General features: G+C 50.0%; 1 protein-coding gene across 1 annotated transcript in view; it reads left to right on the forward strand.

Annotated features, from left to right (window-relative positions):
- GMPR (guanosine monophosphate reductase) overlaps nucleotides 1-13,058 on the forward strand; it is a 57,002-nt gene extending 43,944 nt beyond the window's left edge. The window contains exons 7-9 of the mRNA XM_004043308.4: nucleotides 3,283-3,325; nucleotides 7,936-8,095; nucleotides 12,514-13,058. Coding sequence (XP_004043356.1) covers nucleotides 3,283-3,325; nucleotides 7,936-8,095; nucleotides 12,514-12,694 — 384 coding nt within the window. The 3' untranslated portion in view covers nucleotides 12,695-13,058. The remainder of the gene's footprint in view (nucleotides 1-3,282; nucleotides 3,326-7,935; nucleotides 8,096-12,513) is intronic.
- The last annotated feature ends 2,476 nt before the right edge of the window (nucleotides 13,059-15,534 follow it).

A 15,534-nucleotide genomic window follows, 5' to 3' on the forward strand; every position in this document is an offset into this window, starting at 1 on the left:
TTATAGCTGTGTGACCTTAGGAGAGTTGCTTAACCTTTCTGAGCCTCTTCCCACCACCCCCGCCGTCTACACAATATCTCCTTCAGGTTCATGAGTTTGAATGGAAAAATGACTTTTAAGTTCAAAATAGTTGCTGGTTCTTAGTAGGTGACTGATTTGAACTCCTTTCTCTGCCTACTCCATGTTTGCCATCACCATCCTTCCTTTGTTTTAGGAATAAGCAAGTATTTTTCTTTTTTCTTTTTTGTTTTTTCATTGTCAGTATTCAACATAATGTGAGCAAGTATTTTTTTTTTCTTTTTCTTTTTTTTTTTTTTTTGAGACAGAGTCTTGCTTTGTCACCCATGCTGGAGTGCAGTGGCATGATCTCGGCTCACTGCAACCTCTGTCTCCCAGGTTTAAGTGATAGTCCTGCCTCAGCCTCCCGAGTGGCTGGGATTACAGGCACATGCCACCACACCCAGCTAATTTCTGTAGTTTTAGTAGAGACGGGGTTTCACCATGTTCACCAGGCTGGTCTTGAACTCCTGACCCTAGGCGATCTGCCCGCCTCAGCCTCCCAAAGTGCTGGGATTACAGGTGTGAGCCACCGTGCCTGTAGCCTGAGCAAGTATTTTTAAGCAAAAGAGGCAGGCTGACCGTTCACAAGTTATCCTTCATGTCCTGTGATGCCGTTTGTACTTAAATATAATGTTAACTCTTTTGGAAAAACAAAAAAAGGACTCCTTGTACATTACTGCTTTCAATACTTGCACAGAACAAAATACAAGCCCAAATGTTGTTGTTTTTAACAACCTTTCAGCAGCTATGAATGTTTATGTGTGAAGATGCATGTATGTCTTAGATTGCTGGAGCTACACTGCTTCCCGAGAACATGAAAGGACACTTTGAACACTTTTGGAAATATAAACAGTAGCAGGAAGTAGACTGCCGTGTCTGTCCTAAGGCATCATGTGAAGTTGGATTGCTCTTGGTTAAATGTACAACCATTAACCATATACAGTTGTTTGGTCTACGCTGACCATTTCACAAGTGCACATACAAAAGCACCCTGTGAGCGGATGACGCCGTAAATATGATTTCTTCTTTGCAATACGCCATAAAGTTGTATTAACTGTGGATCTCTTGGCCCATCCTGGGAAGAGAAAGGCTGATTTTCTTGGGGTCCCAGTGGCACAGGGCTCCTGAGTCAGGCCTCATCACTGACCACAGTAATATGAAATTTTCAGGACACCACAGGAGACACAAATGAGTGAACAAAAGAGTGATTTTTTTAAAAGTCATACATGTGTAGGACTTATTTTAATGGGAGCATGAGTTTATTTAATGTGTTTGAGGCCAGAAGTGTGAAACACTGTGTAGAGCTGGTTTTGATAAAGAGATAAAGCACTTTAAAATTAATTGGCAGGGCAAGCGAAGGGCATTTTGAGGTTGTACCTTTGAAAGGTAAAATAAATAAATATGCCAGGATTTTGAAGCATTAACAAGGGGTATAGAGCCACAAGCCCTGTCCCTGTCTTCACACAGTGGGTTTGGGCCAGATAACATATGGCAAGACCACCTCTGAAATAATATTCCTCAGTGCTCTGTGGCCCTCTGGGGGTCAGAGAAGCCATGTATGAATAACACATTTGATTGATGAAATAACTGTGGTCAGTAAATGTTTGTAAAGAAAAGGTCCAGCCTTCACACTTAACCTTTTGATCAGAGCTGCAAAGAAGTAGTGAAATAGTATTGGAGTTCTAGCTCCTGGAGTGACAGGCCTCATTGGTAGATAGAGAAAGGGAACTGAGTCACAGAGACCCTATGTTCTCAGTTTGAGATGTTCTTTGCAAGGTGGTTCATCCCATTTCCCTGCTCTCCAACTCCAGAAGTGTGTGCACTTTCCTGCAGGTTGTAACACGGGGTAGCCTGGGTACTCTGTCTTTTCTCTATTCCTTCCTAAAGTGGGTCCCACCTTCTGCGGACAGGTGCTTCCCTCTGAGGCCCTGCTGTTTCTCCTAGACCCACACTTAGCTTTGGGCTGTGGCACCGTCACGTGAGCCCTGACACTGTTGCTGTCTCCCCTTGCGCCATGGCTTTCGTGACTGTCCCCGTGTGTCTGGCTGCTGCTCCAGTGTACTGTTGCTGTCCTTTTGCCCCTTGAATTGCACCCAGGCTACATTAGGAATAGCAGGTAGCAGCCTGGGCATTTGGTGTCTTGTGTTTGTAAGAAAATGCAGCTAGTGGCTGGGCGCGGTGGTGCACGCCTGTAATCCCAGCACTTTGGGAGGCCGAGGTGGGCGGATCACCTGAGGTCAGGAGTTCAAGACCAGCCCGGCCAACGTGGCGAAACCCCATCTCTACTAAAAGTACAAAAATTAGCCGGGCTTGGTGGTGGGAACTTGTAATCCAGCTACTCAGGAGGCTGAGGCAGGAGAATTGCTTGAACCCAGGAGGCAGAGGTTGCAGTGAGCCGAGATCACGCCATTACACTCCAGCCTGGGCGACAAGAGTGAGACTCTGTCTCAAAAAAAAAAAAAAAAAAAAAAAAAAACAAAAAAGAAAAGAAAATTCAGCTAGCTCTGCATCCTAGAAGACTTGTACTGTGTAGCTGGAGTTTAAACATTACCCCCAACAGCTGAAACTTCCTGGGCAGCCCAAGATAACAGACTGGCCCTGCTACACATTAAACCAGCCCAAGTGTGGTCTGCATGGGCAGTGTGGGTGGAAAAACAGATGTTTGATTTTAAGGTAACTTTGTACCATACATGAGGAATAGCAGACATGGAGGTACCTGGAAAGATAAAAGGATTAACTCAATGTCCTTTTCTTGGCTCTTACAAGAATTCAACCCTTGTACTAAATAAATCTCACCTCACACCAGGCAGAGAGGGAAAGGTGACTCCTGAGTGAGAATGAGCGTGGACAGTGGAATGGCTGGGTGTGTTATGTAGGGGGCTGGCATGGGATGAGGGCTGAGCCCCTCTGCCACTCACAGCCCCTGCTGCCTCCTGCTCTGCAACAGAAGTGTCTGAGCCCAGGCAGGCAGGTGGGCAGTGGGTGGTGCCAGCTTCTGACCCACAGAGGAAACCTGGATGGGCCTGGGGAGTGAAAGGTGCAGTATTGAGGGGAGTACACTCGATCAGACAACAACAGCCGTGGTGGGGGAACTTGGGCCCGTGGGCTTGCTGGGGGCTGTGGTGGGTCCGAACCACCAGTCACTAGGTCATCTGGGGGGAGGGGACAGCCTGGCTGAGCTCCCGCTGATGATGTCCTGTCCTTGCTTTTTCCTCTGTGAAGGATGGAGGCTGTACATGTCCAGGGGATGTCGCCAAAGCCTTTGGTAAGGCCGGGCCCTGGTGCAGAGGGAGGGAAGGAAGGAAGGAGGGAGCTCCCTGCACCTCTCCAGCCGGCAGCCTGAATGAGGAGGGGGACCTGGTGGGGAAGTTCTGGGTCTCCTGGAGGTTCCTCTCCCTGGGTTTCAGCCCCAATTGGCCCAAATCCTGGACCGTGGCAGAGCAGCCACAGATGCCCCAGGAGATAGATCTAGGGGTGACGTCCTGCAAGCCAGGAGTGGGTGAAGTCACGGCCTTTTCATCCCAGGAAAGAGAAAGCTCAGGGGACCTGTCCAAGGGGATGGTGCCAGGTGTGATGTGTAACAACAACAGAGGGGGTTTTTTGGACCCAGCTTGGAGAAGTCCCGTGGAAGGGACAGAGGAATCCCGCAGCGGTTTCTCACTGGAGGCTGGAGCCTGCCTCCCACTAGGGGGCAGCAGTGCCTGCTGTGAGCCCGTGGGATTGGGGATGGGGAGCGGTGGTGGGAGGGCAGCAGGTCCTGAGCTTTTCTCTGGAAAGCACTAGACGCTCCAGCCTCTCAACACCACAAGCAGTAAAGTACGGCTGCCGAGCCATGTGTTGGCCATAGAACTGCAAATGGCATTTGGAAGTCAGAGCTGGCCGTGTGGCTGCGGGCTCCAGAATGTGAAAGGGGGGTGTGGGTGCCGGCGGGAGGCAGAAACGAAGCTCCCATGCCTCCGCCCTTTGCTGATGCCAGAAAAAAAAAATGGTGGCAGGAAACTTTATGTCATAGGAATTCTGTTTTTTTGTTTTTTGGTTTTTAATTTTCAGGCTGGGTGCGGTGGCTCACACCTGTAATCCCAGCACTTTGGGAGGCCGAGGTGGGCAGATCACTTGAAACCAGCAGTTTGAGACCAGCCTGGACAATACCCCATCTCTACTAAAAATACAAAAAAAATTGCCGGGGTGTGGTGGTGCACGCCTGTAATCCCAGCTACTCAGGAGGCCAAGGTGGGACAATCTCTTGAACCTGGGAGCCAGAAGTTGCAGTGAGCCAAGATCACGCCACTGCACTCCAGCCTGGGCGACAGACAGAGTGACCCTGTCTCAAAAAAATATAAAAAATAAATGGTCAGACAACAACCCTGATAGTGACAAAGGAAAACACAGGGCAGTGTTCTTAGCAACAAGGTTTCATAGCAACCCAAAGAATGTCATGAAAAATGGTATTTAACCTCCTCCTAATCATAGATCCTATCTGTGGAAGGGAATCTACAGACCCTCCACTGATTCCAGCTTCCTATTTTATAGTTGAGGGGACTGAGGCTGTAGGAAGGAATGACAAGGTCACAGCCCTACAATCAGGGGCAGAACAGGGAGAATACAGAGCCTCTGCTAGCTAGTGCTGTCACTTACCCTTTATTGTAAGGATCATTGGCCAAGGGCATTTTTATGATTGGTTTTTGAGCTGAATCTACTTAATACAGGTGGTGGTCCATCTTGGACTCTTGTGTTGCCTCACACATGCTCTCTGTACAGAGGGAGAGCCAAACACACTTTAAAGTGACTGGTCCTTGAGAAGTGCCTTGTAGATCACAGTTCCTGGCCTTTGGACCACACTCAGCTCAGTCTCCTTTGGGTGCCATTCCCTCCTCCACTGTCTCTCAGTCAGTGCGGCCGTACCTGTGCCGAGACTCAGTGGAGCAAGAGGGACCTTGTCAGGGAAGGATGCAGGAGTGTCCCGAAATGAAAATGGTTGGGAACCCCCTCAAAGCATTCTTTAGTGGGTCTGTGCTCTGCGTTCCTGCTGTTGACATCTGCTCCTTTGCAGCTGCCGCAGAGGTGCTGTGCTCCTGAATTGTCAAGAATCCTGGCTGGACACCAGTTATCCTCTGCCTCCTTAAAATCATGGCAGGAGGACCAGGGAGTCAGCATTCGTGTTAGGAACCCTGAAAGGGGAGGGTCTTAAGAGGTTGCTGCCACTTAGTGAAGGTTGCGTTGTGCTTTGCTTCCCTGAGTGCTAGAAAAGCTCGCCTTTCTGTCATGCTGAACGGAAGGGACTGTAATGCCAACGCAAACCCCAGAGTGCTCTGCCAATGTTTAAATGACCAAATTGAAGGCATCAGGGCCACTTTCAGGGGTTCCTATGTTTCCTCCTCCTAATTAGGATTTGCCAGGCTCCCCTCCTCCTTCATCCTATTACTTAATACATCTGCGCCCTGCTACTGTCTTGTTCTGTTCTAAAGGTAAACCCTCAGTAGGGCTTACTCAGGGGAGGCTGTAGTGAGAGGTGACAGCCCTCACAGCCCTCGCTTGCTCTCCGCGCCTCCTCTGCCTGGGCTCCCACTTTGGCAGCACTTGAGGAGCCCTTCAGCCCGTCTCTGCACTCTGGGAGCCCCTTTCTGAGCTGGCCAAGGCCGGAGCCGGCTCCCTCAGCTTGAAGGGAGGTGTGGAGGGAGAGGCGCGAGTGGCAACCGAGGACGCGCGAGGCGCTTGCGGGCCAGCTGGAGTTCCGGGTGGGCGTGGGCTTGGCAGGCCCTGCACTCGGAGCGGCCGGCTGGCCCTGCCGGCCTCAGGCAATGAGGGTCTTAGCACCCGGGCCAGCAGCTGCGGAGGGTGTGCTGGGTCCTCCAGCAGTACCAGCCCACTGGCGCTGCGCTAGATTTCTGGCCGGGCCTTAGCTGCCTCCCCGCGGGGCAGGGCTCGGGACCTGCAGCCCGCCATGGCTGAGCTTCCCCGTCCCCTCTACGGGCTCCTGTGCGGCCGGAGCCTCCCTAACGAGCGCCGCCCCCTGCTCCAGGGCCCCCAGTCCCGTCAACCACCCAAGGACTAAGGAATGCGGGCGCAGAGCGTGGGACTGGCGGGCAGCTCCACCTGCAGCCCCGGTGCGGATCCACTGGATGAAGCCAGCTGGGCTTCTCAGTCTGGTGGGACGTGGAGAACCTTTATGTCTAACTCAGGGATTGTAAATACACCAATGGGCACTCTGTATCTAGCTCAAGGTTTGTAAACACACCAACCGACATCCTGTGTCTAGCTCAGGGTTTGTGAATGCACCAATCCACACTCTGTATCTAGCTAATCTGGTGGGGACGTGGAGAACCTTTGTGTCTAGCTCAGGGATTGTAAACACACCAATCAGCGCCCTGTCAAAACAGACCACTCGCTCTACCAATCAGCAGGATATGGGTGGGGCCAGATAAGAGAATAAAAGCAGGCTGCCGGAGCCTGTAGTGGCAAACCGTTCTGGCTCCTTTCCGCGGGGTGGGGTGATTTGTTGTTTCGCTCTTTGCAATAAATTCTGTTGCTGTTCGGTCTTTAGGTGCACACTGCTTTTATGAGCTGTGCTATTTACTGGGACGGTCTATAGTTTTATTTCTGAGCTAGCGCAGACCACAACCCCACCAGAAGGAAAAAGCCTCAGCCGCCCCACCTTATAGAGCTGTTACACTCACAGTGAGGGTCCATGGCTTCATTCTTGAAGTCAGTGAGACCAAGAACCCACCAATTCCCGACACAGTAGCAGTTCCTTAGTTAATAGGCAATGAAGAATCCCGCTGCACGGTGATCCATGAACAAAATGGGGAATGATAACTATTTTTTCCCCACGTTTTTACTTTTTTGACAGCTAATCATTCAGCGTCTATCATGTGCTGTGCACTTGGGATCAACACAGAGCCAGCCCTGGGCCTGTTCCAGCATAGCCCACAAAGACAGGCAGCTTCAGTACGTCTGTCTCCTGCGCCTGTCCTGGAAATGTGCTGTCATTCGGTGATCAGTCTGGCAGAATATGTACTCTGGAAATCTAATGTGCAGCAGCATGGTGCGGGTGGAGTTTCACACGACTTCCATAACACAGGGACTTCTTTCCTTGAAGCTGTCTCTAGTGTAGGAGCTTCAGTCTGTTCTGAGGCTTTTTCCTGATGTATAAGCACAGGGAGTGTCAGAGTGTGGAGAGCTTCAAGTATAGACCAGACACCTGAGGGGGTATCATAGAGGAGTCATAGCATTAAGTACAAGATTAGGTAACTTGCTTTCTAAGATACTGCCCAATTTTTTTTTTTTTTTTTTTTTTTTTTTGTGAGACGGAGTCTCCCTCTGTTGCCCAGGCTGGAGTGCAGTGGCATGATCTCGGCTCAATGCAACCTCCGCCTCCCGGGTTCAAGCGATTTCCGGCTAGTTTTTGTATTTTTAGTAGAAATGGGGTTTTATCATGTTGGCCAGGCTGGTCTTGAACTCCTGATCTCAAGTGATTCACCTGCCTCGGCCTCCCAAAGTGCTAGGATTACAGGGCTGAGCCACTGTGCCTGGCGGAATACTCCCCAATCTTAATGTTCCTGTGATTCTAAGAGACTTAGATCTGAGGAAGGTGGTCGTAGTTAGCCATTAAAAGCCATTCAGCGTGGTCCAGTATATGGGACACTAGCCTTCAGTAGGCTGCATTTGTTTCTCCCAGTGTCCCATGGCCCTGTCTCCCTGCATGGAAGCCTTCTCCCTTTTTCCAGGAGGAGATAGGCGAGAGAGGTCCAGCCTTTCTCTTGACTATAGCTGGGCGGGGAGGGAGGTGAACTGGGCAAGCACTGGGATTTTTTGAGAGCCTTTTCCCCTGAGCTGTTTTCTCTGCTACTCGCTTTCATCCCCACCGTTGGCATTTAGGAGCTGGAGCAGATTTTGTCATGCTGGGAGGAATGTTTTCGGGTCATACGGAGTGTGCTGGAGAAGTGATTGAGAGGAACGGACGGAAGCTCAAGCTCTTCTACGGGATGAGCTCTGACACCGCCATGAACAAGCATGCAGGAGGAGTTGCTGAGTACAGGTGAGGAGGTGGCCCCAGGGCGCACCCTCGAGGCCTGGCCTTGCTTTTCTTACGGAGATGGGATGGAAGCAGGTCTGAATAGCAGCTCTGTGTATATTAAAGTACCGTGGGAAGGGGTTCTTTTTAAAGACCCCTAATTTGTATCCAGTTAGCATTTGCAGTGTTTGGGGTTCCCAAAAGCAAGTACAGAGCAGCAGTGTTTGGTGATGGGTTGGAAGTGTGACCAGGGTTATATGTGAGTGGGTGCCAGTCCTGAAGGGGAATACTTCAGACCTCTGGGGGTAGGTGGAATTATTGTCTTGTCCTTCCAATAGAGCCTGTGCTGATCTATCCCTGTAAGCTTAGATCTCTGGCTTGAGAAGAGTTCAGGCTGAAAGGATTGAGTTGAAGAATGGCTCTCCAATTGCACAGAAAGCCATAGGTGTGGTCTAGACCACTGCACGGTGGCCAGGCCTTTCCTGAACAATGCTGCATACAGCTCATACCGCTTCTCACCTTCCTCCAGGCTCCGAGAGCCGACACAGCAGCATTTTCAGCCATTCAGTTGTGTCATCCACTGTAGAAGTGGGGCTTACTTCTGCTGATGTGTGTTTATTTTGTATTTTTTATTTTTATTTTTTTGTGGTGGAGTCGTGCTCCGTCGCCCAGGCTAGAGTGCAGTGGTGTGATGTCAGCTCACTGTAACCTCTGCTTCCCGGGTTCAAGTGATTCTCCTGCCTCAGCCTCCCGAGTAGCTGGGATTACAGGTGCCCCCCATCATGCCCAGCTAATTTTTGTATTTTTAGTAAAGATGGGGTTTCGTCATGTTGGCCAGGCTGGTCTCGAACTCCTGACTTCCAGTGATCCACCCACCTTGACCTCCCAAAGTGCTGGGATTATAGGCATGAGCCACCGCACCTGGCTCCTGATGCATGTTTTTAATCCATGGTCTCCAAAGACACCTGGGTCTTTTCCTGATTCACTTCCATTTTAACTGTCTGCGCGTGTGTTTTAAGAACCTGATGATGGGGCCAGGCGCAGTGGCTCATGCTTGTAATCCCAGTGCTTCCAGAAGCAAAGGTTGGAGGGCCGCTTGAGCCCGGGAGTTACAGATGAGCCTAGGCAACATAGAAAGACCCTGTCTCTACAAAAAAATTAAAAATTAGCTGGGTGTGGTGTCACATGACTGTACTCCCAGCAGCTCAGGAGGCTAAGGCAGGAAGATGGCTTAAGCCCAGGAGTTGGAGGCTGCAGTGAGCTATGATCGTGCCACTGTGCTCCAGCCTGGGCAACAGAGTGATACCCTGCCAAAAAAAAAAAAAAAAGAACCTGATGACAGTATACTCACTGCCTCACCCTGCTCCATAGAGCCTACTGTTACTCTCATCAGGGTTAGCACCATGACAAGCTATACAAAATGGGGACAGGAGCAAAGGTTCTCCATCTGCAGAGGGAAGTTGCCTGTGAATCGGCTGGTTGCCTTTTTCCAGGAAACTTCAGGCTTCTCCCTCCAATTTTCAGACTCTATCCCGGCTGGAGTGGAAACCTAAGCCCTCCCTGACTGACACCCTTTATTTCCTACCACTCATTCCACACCCAGAGGGTCATTTTGAGGACCTGGGATTCAGATGTATTATATAAGGTTCATACCAAGCTAGCAGCAAAATCTCGGAACTCCACTGAGATTTGTAGGTGGGGGGATTGGGGGGATTGGGGGGAGTGGGGTGTATTCTACCAGAGTTCTATTCATCCGTGGGGTTCTAGCGGACTTACTTCAGTTCTCATTCTCCTCAAGTCTCTTTCTGTTGGTGGTGAACCCCAATAAAGATATTATAGTATGGGAAAAGCAGGATGGGAAAGATCGATGGGGACTGCACCAATCAGAAATGAGGGATTCACTCCTTCCAGGTAGCCCCCGAGGCCCTCTTTCCCCCAAGCGGTCCCTGATAGAGGAGGAGGTTGCATGGTTGGGTAAGGAGGAGGCACTAAGCTGGACCTATGTTCAAGAAGCTTCGTGCTTTACCAGCAACTGTTGTCATCATCCAAGGGCCTGCACATGTGTCCTCTGTGCCAGAATGTAAGTGGAGCTTTCATGGGTGAGCAGCAGCTAGGTGCTTTGCCTGGAGTACCTTTTTCACCCTCGTGGCTGCATCTGTTTTGGGTTCTTAAAAAAATAGAATCAAGAAGACCAGAGCAGGCTATGGCACAAACAGAAACCAAAGAGCTGAAAGAAAAACCATCTCCTGTAATTTCAGCAGGGTTTAGGTATAATAGAAAAAAAAAGATTCAGCGGTAGCAAGACTCAGTTCTGAAAGTGGATTCAAATCTTTAACAGGGAAGGAAATTGCTGAGGAAATTAGAACCTTAATCCAAAGGCCTCAGCCTGAGCCTTGCAGCTGCACCTGTCTTACCTCTGTCTGTTTGAGTCTCTCTCTCTCTCTCTCTCTCTCTCAGTTTCCAGCCCGTGACCATGATCTTGTCATGAGAATGCTTCCCGACTTTGACAAATTACTTATGGCACAGTTATGTACACATTGCTGGTTCTTTCCCAATCATTATTTCATTCTCACGCTGTGCCCGGGAGGCAAAGTACCTTCATTTTACGGATGAGCAGACTTAAGCATCAGCAAAAAAGGAACTTGTAAAAGGCGACACCACCACTTAGCAGAGAAGCAACAGTGAGAATCTAGAAATTTCCAAGAAGCCCCAGGAAGGCCATGGAAATATCTTACGAAAATGAAATGTCAGTAATTGCAGGCACAAGTGTACAGACGCTTGTCTGGGGTCACGGAGCGCTGAGCCCTGAACCATCCTGGGTATGGCCAATGACTTTGGCTTCCTGAGCTTGGGGCTCTAAACCGGTTTAAGTAGCTGGTTTAAGTAGCTGATGGTTTAAGTAGCTGGATTTTACCCAAGGGTAGTCCTGCCTGTTCAGCGACCAAGAGTTAAGCCCCTTTTGAAATTCTAGATAATGAATGTCTGGTCAAGAGATGCTCTTCAAGGCAGGTGGATCACCTAAGGCCAGGAGTTCGAGACCAGCCTGGCCAACATGGTGAAACCCCATCTCTACTAAAAATACTAAAATTAGCGGGGAGTGGTGGCAGGCACCTGTAATCCCAGCTACTCAGGAGGCTGAGGCAGGAGAATTGCTTGAACCCAGGAGGCAGAGGTTGCAGTGAGCTGAGATTGCACCATTGCACTCCAGTCTGGGTAACAAAGGCAAAACTCCATCTCAAAAAAAGAGGCTCTTTTTCCAGCTGAAAAGAACAGCTACAGAAAGTTCCAGAATTTGGGTACTTGTTAGAACTTGCATGGCCCTTAGATGAGAGCTAGAGTTTTGCCTAGATTTCAGATTTCCTTCTGGTAATACACACATCTGGTAATATACACATGGGTAATATACACATATTCTGGTAATATATACATGTGTATGGACCACATCCCCATTTTGCAGTGAGGGGACATGACCTGTGTTACCCAAGTAATAATCAAGCAGTGTTACCTGGTGGCTTTGTGAAGAGAGGGACATGGGCTCAGTGGGGACAGTGAAATGTTGCTTAGTGTTCGTGACATAGGCCAGACCTGAGTTTCTAAATACTCCTCTGAAAATGTGAACGTTGCTATCCAAAGCCTGGAAGCCTCTGGTGCTAAGACAGGTCTTGGTTCTCCTCTGATTCCACCTTGCTTGGACCCACACATGTGCAGGGTGATAGGTGTAGTGACCTGTAAGAGAACAGGGAGTCGAACTGGGGGTGGCCAGTGTACCCAGCAAAGCAGAAAGACAGGCAGGCTATCAAAACGGAGCCACTTCAATGAAATCACCTTGCTGGTGATTTCCACATAAGCTGGTAGGACCTGAGCTATCCATTTTATGTCCTCCTCGTCCTGGTCGTCCCCCTTGAAGACACTTGGTTTCTGATCTTAGAGCAGGCAGGCGGGAGGTGAAGCTCTGGACTTTTCCTGTTGTTGATGTAGGAGGACAGGAGGCTGTTTCCAGGGGGAATCGGCCAGGGCCATTCTGGGGGCATTTTGGGCTCCTGGTTGTTGGGAAGTTGGTGTGCGTGTTGAGGTAGAATAGAAAGGTAAAGGTGGTTTCTGTTAGCAGCAGAGGGGAGCACGTTGCTGGAGAGAATGGCACCAAGCAGGGTGGTATGGGTCCCTGACTCCTTCAAGCGCTGCTCACCAGGACTTTCCTCTCCGCAACATGCAGGGCAGCCAGCAATGAGCCCGTGCCCTTTGGGTGGGAGGAATGTGTTCATCTGAGATGCTGGTGATCATCTTGGCACTTGGTAGAAATGTGGGGATGGGTCAGAGGGTGGGGTCTGGTTTTCTGAGTGCCTTGGGGGCTACAGAAAGTGCTGGAGCTGGGAGTAATTCTAATTGGGCTCTTAAGGTGGGGCGGGAAACTAGATAAAAAGAAAACTTCTGTCGTCTTCCAGAGCCTCTGAGGGTAAGACTGTGGAAGTGCCTTACAAAGGAGATGTGGAAAACACTATCTTGGATATTCTCGGGGGACTGAGGTCCACGTGCACCTACGTGGGGGCCGCCAAACTCAAGGAGCTCAGCAGGAGGGCAACATTCATCCGGGTGACCCAGCAGCACAACACCGTGTTCAGCTAACCCTGGGGACAAAGCGGCGTCTGGCTCGAGTGGAAGCGTCCAAACCTGCTTTTCCCATCTCCCCCGCCAGTCTGTTCCGTCAGAGCTTCTGGCTGCTCCTGAATGGTGGAATGCTGTGTCCTCTCTCCTGTCTCCTGCCACCTGGAGGCTTCGGGGCTCTCCCGCCTGCCTTCTCGGGGCCCAGACGCAAGGCACCGATTGGGCCAACATCAGAGCCCTGCTGCCCAGAACTCATAACCTCATTGTTCAAACCAACACTTGCACCTTTCTCTTTTTCTCTTTCTCTCTCCCTTTCTTTGTTTTTCTTTCTTTTTTAAAAGAAGATGGTTTCACTTTAATATAATGCTATTATCTTAAGACTTAATGGAGTTGCTGGAGTTTGTATTTCCAGGAGTCAAGTTGAATGTTTTGGGATTTGTTTTGCTGCCTTCCTAGACAGGCTGATGGCAAGCCTCTCCTGGCGATTAGCAGACAAGTCACCTTAGGAGGGGCAAGGAGAGGAGGACAGTGCGGGGGCCAAGGGTGGACAGGCCGGAGTCAAAGTAACTGGCATCCCTCACCTCTAGCTTTTGGTTGCTGCAAAAGAACAAAAGCAATTAACTGGACAGATGAACATGAATTGTTTTCCCAGCTGATACTCACAAAGTTGAGCCAATGTGTTTTCCCCAAGTTTCATTACATGTGCTTTTCAGGGACAAGTCATCTGTTGCTACCAGTTTGCTGTTGCCTCTAGGAAGCTGTCCCTGTCCTGGCTTCTCATTTCGTTTTGTTTTCCTCCATCTTTTTTTTCCCCTTCTCAGTCCCAACTTGTCTTAATTTGAAATTCCACAGGATGTTTTATGGGAAGGTTGTCTCCCAAGAAATTAGCAGGTGGAGTCACACTGAAAAAGAGCCAAAGCTTTGATCAGTGGCATCCTAAAAGGCATTGATTTGAGACATGAGTTAGAGCCATTCCCTCAGTGTGCCAGTGAATCCTTTCCCAGAAGGACCACATGGCACTACTGTATAAGGGTCAGTTAACGGGTTGGGAACAATGACATTGTCTTGGAGAACTGGCCTCTGCAGCTGACCTGCAGCAGTCCACCAGGATGCTTGTTTAAACAGTGAACGCAGAAGAAGTGATGACCAGCCGTTAAACTTTGAAGTATTGAGTTCCAGGCCTGGAAAGCGTATGCAGATCAGGATGTTTTACTTTACTTTTTAATAAGGCTGAAGAGCAGGTACACAAGTCAGTTTTCTTTGGAAAGGCAAGCAATGACCCTGGAGTAGAGAAGATCCACAGGGTGCTGCTGTGCCAGGGTGAATGAATGGCCTGATTGTCCGCAGTGACCGATGGCATGAGAAGGGTCCAACCAGAGCTGTCACACTCTGGGATAATACAGGCCCACTGTTGGTCCTGTAAGATTATGTTTAGAGATCTAGCCAGCAGCATTGTCTCCATTGCAATACTTTCCCCTACTAAATCCATTAAGAGTTTTTTTTTTTTTTTTTTTAATTTGAGACAGGGTCTCTGTCGCCCAGGCTGGAGTGCAGTGGCAGGATCACAGCTCACCACAGCCTCGACCTCCCGGGCTCAGGTGATCCTCTGACCTCAGTCTCCCAAGTAGCTGGGACTACAGACACCTGCTACCATGCCCAGCTAATTTTTGTATTTTTTATAGAGACAGGGTTTCACCACGTTGCCCAGACTGGTCTCAAACTCCAGGGCTCAAGCCATCCACCTGCGTCAACCTCCCCAAAGTGCTAGGATTACAGGTGTGAGCCACTGTGCCCGGCCCATTAAGAATAACTCTTGCACCTGTAGAAACACAAGGGCTGCACTTTGGAGACGGGAGGGCCAAGAGGCTATTTAACGTGGAGCAAGACATGGGGCTTGGCTGCAGGCTGCCCGCCTTGCTCTCTGTGGTCTTCCAGCTGCTTGTAACTGAGTAGTTACAAAATCAAAAACTCCTTAGCACCATTTTGAAGCAGAGCCTTCAGAAAGAGAATGTCTTTTTTTTTTTTTCTGAGACCAAGTCTTGCTCTGTCACCCAGGCAGAGTGCAGTGGCACAATCTCGGCTCACTGCAACCTCTGCCTCCCAGGTTCAAGTGATTCTCGTGCCTCAGCCTTCAGAGTAGCCAGGATTACAGGTGCCCGCTGCCACGTCTGGCTAATTTTTATGTTTTTAGTAGAGATGGGTTTTTGCCATGTTACCCATGCTGGTCTCAAACTCCTGGGCTCAGGTGATCCACCCACCTCAGCCTCCCAAAGTGCTGGGATTACAGGTGTGAGCCACCGCACCCGGCCCATAAAGAGAACTTGTAAGGCTCCGTCACCGTTTGCCTTAGCAGGTTCATCTCTGCCTCCGATAGGAGTGGGGCTGGGAGAGCCCACACCAGAGTGTCCCTTGGACCAGGTGTCCCACAGGACCTGGAGATGAAGCATGCAGCTTTGCTGCTGACCCACTGGGCTTCCTGTGCCAGAGCTGGGGGAGGAGGAGGAGAGCCAGTGAACTCGACGCCATTTGCCTTGGGCCACTCTGGCTGCTCCATCTGAGGGCTCTGGCAATGCTTTTGATGGTTTCAAGTCCTGCCCAGCTGCAGCACCTGAAGGTATGGTTCCCCCTAATTGATTTCACCAGCTGAGGTAAGTAACACAGCCACTGGACCCCAAACTTGTCAGAACAATCAGCATCTCACACAAACAAAAAGGGAAGGCAGAGATGCAGACTGCTTTGCCGGGTTTGCCCACAGCACACAGGCACATTTGCCCGGGCTACTCCACAGGACCTGGGGCAGCCCTTGTAGCCTGAGCTGCATCTACACAGCTCTGGTTTGCTGTGTGTCCTTTCACATATTT

This window comes from Gorilla gorilla, chromosome 5 (assembly GCF_029281585.2).
Source record: "Gorilla gorilla gorilla isolate KB3781 chromosome 5, NHGRI_mGorGor1-v2.1_pri, whole genome shotgun sequence".
Lineage (NCBI taxonomy): Eukaryota > Metazoa > Chordata > Mammalia > Primates > Hominidae > Gorilla > Gorilla gorilla.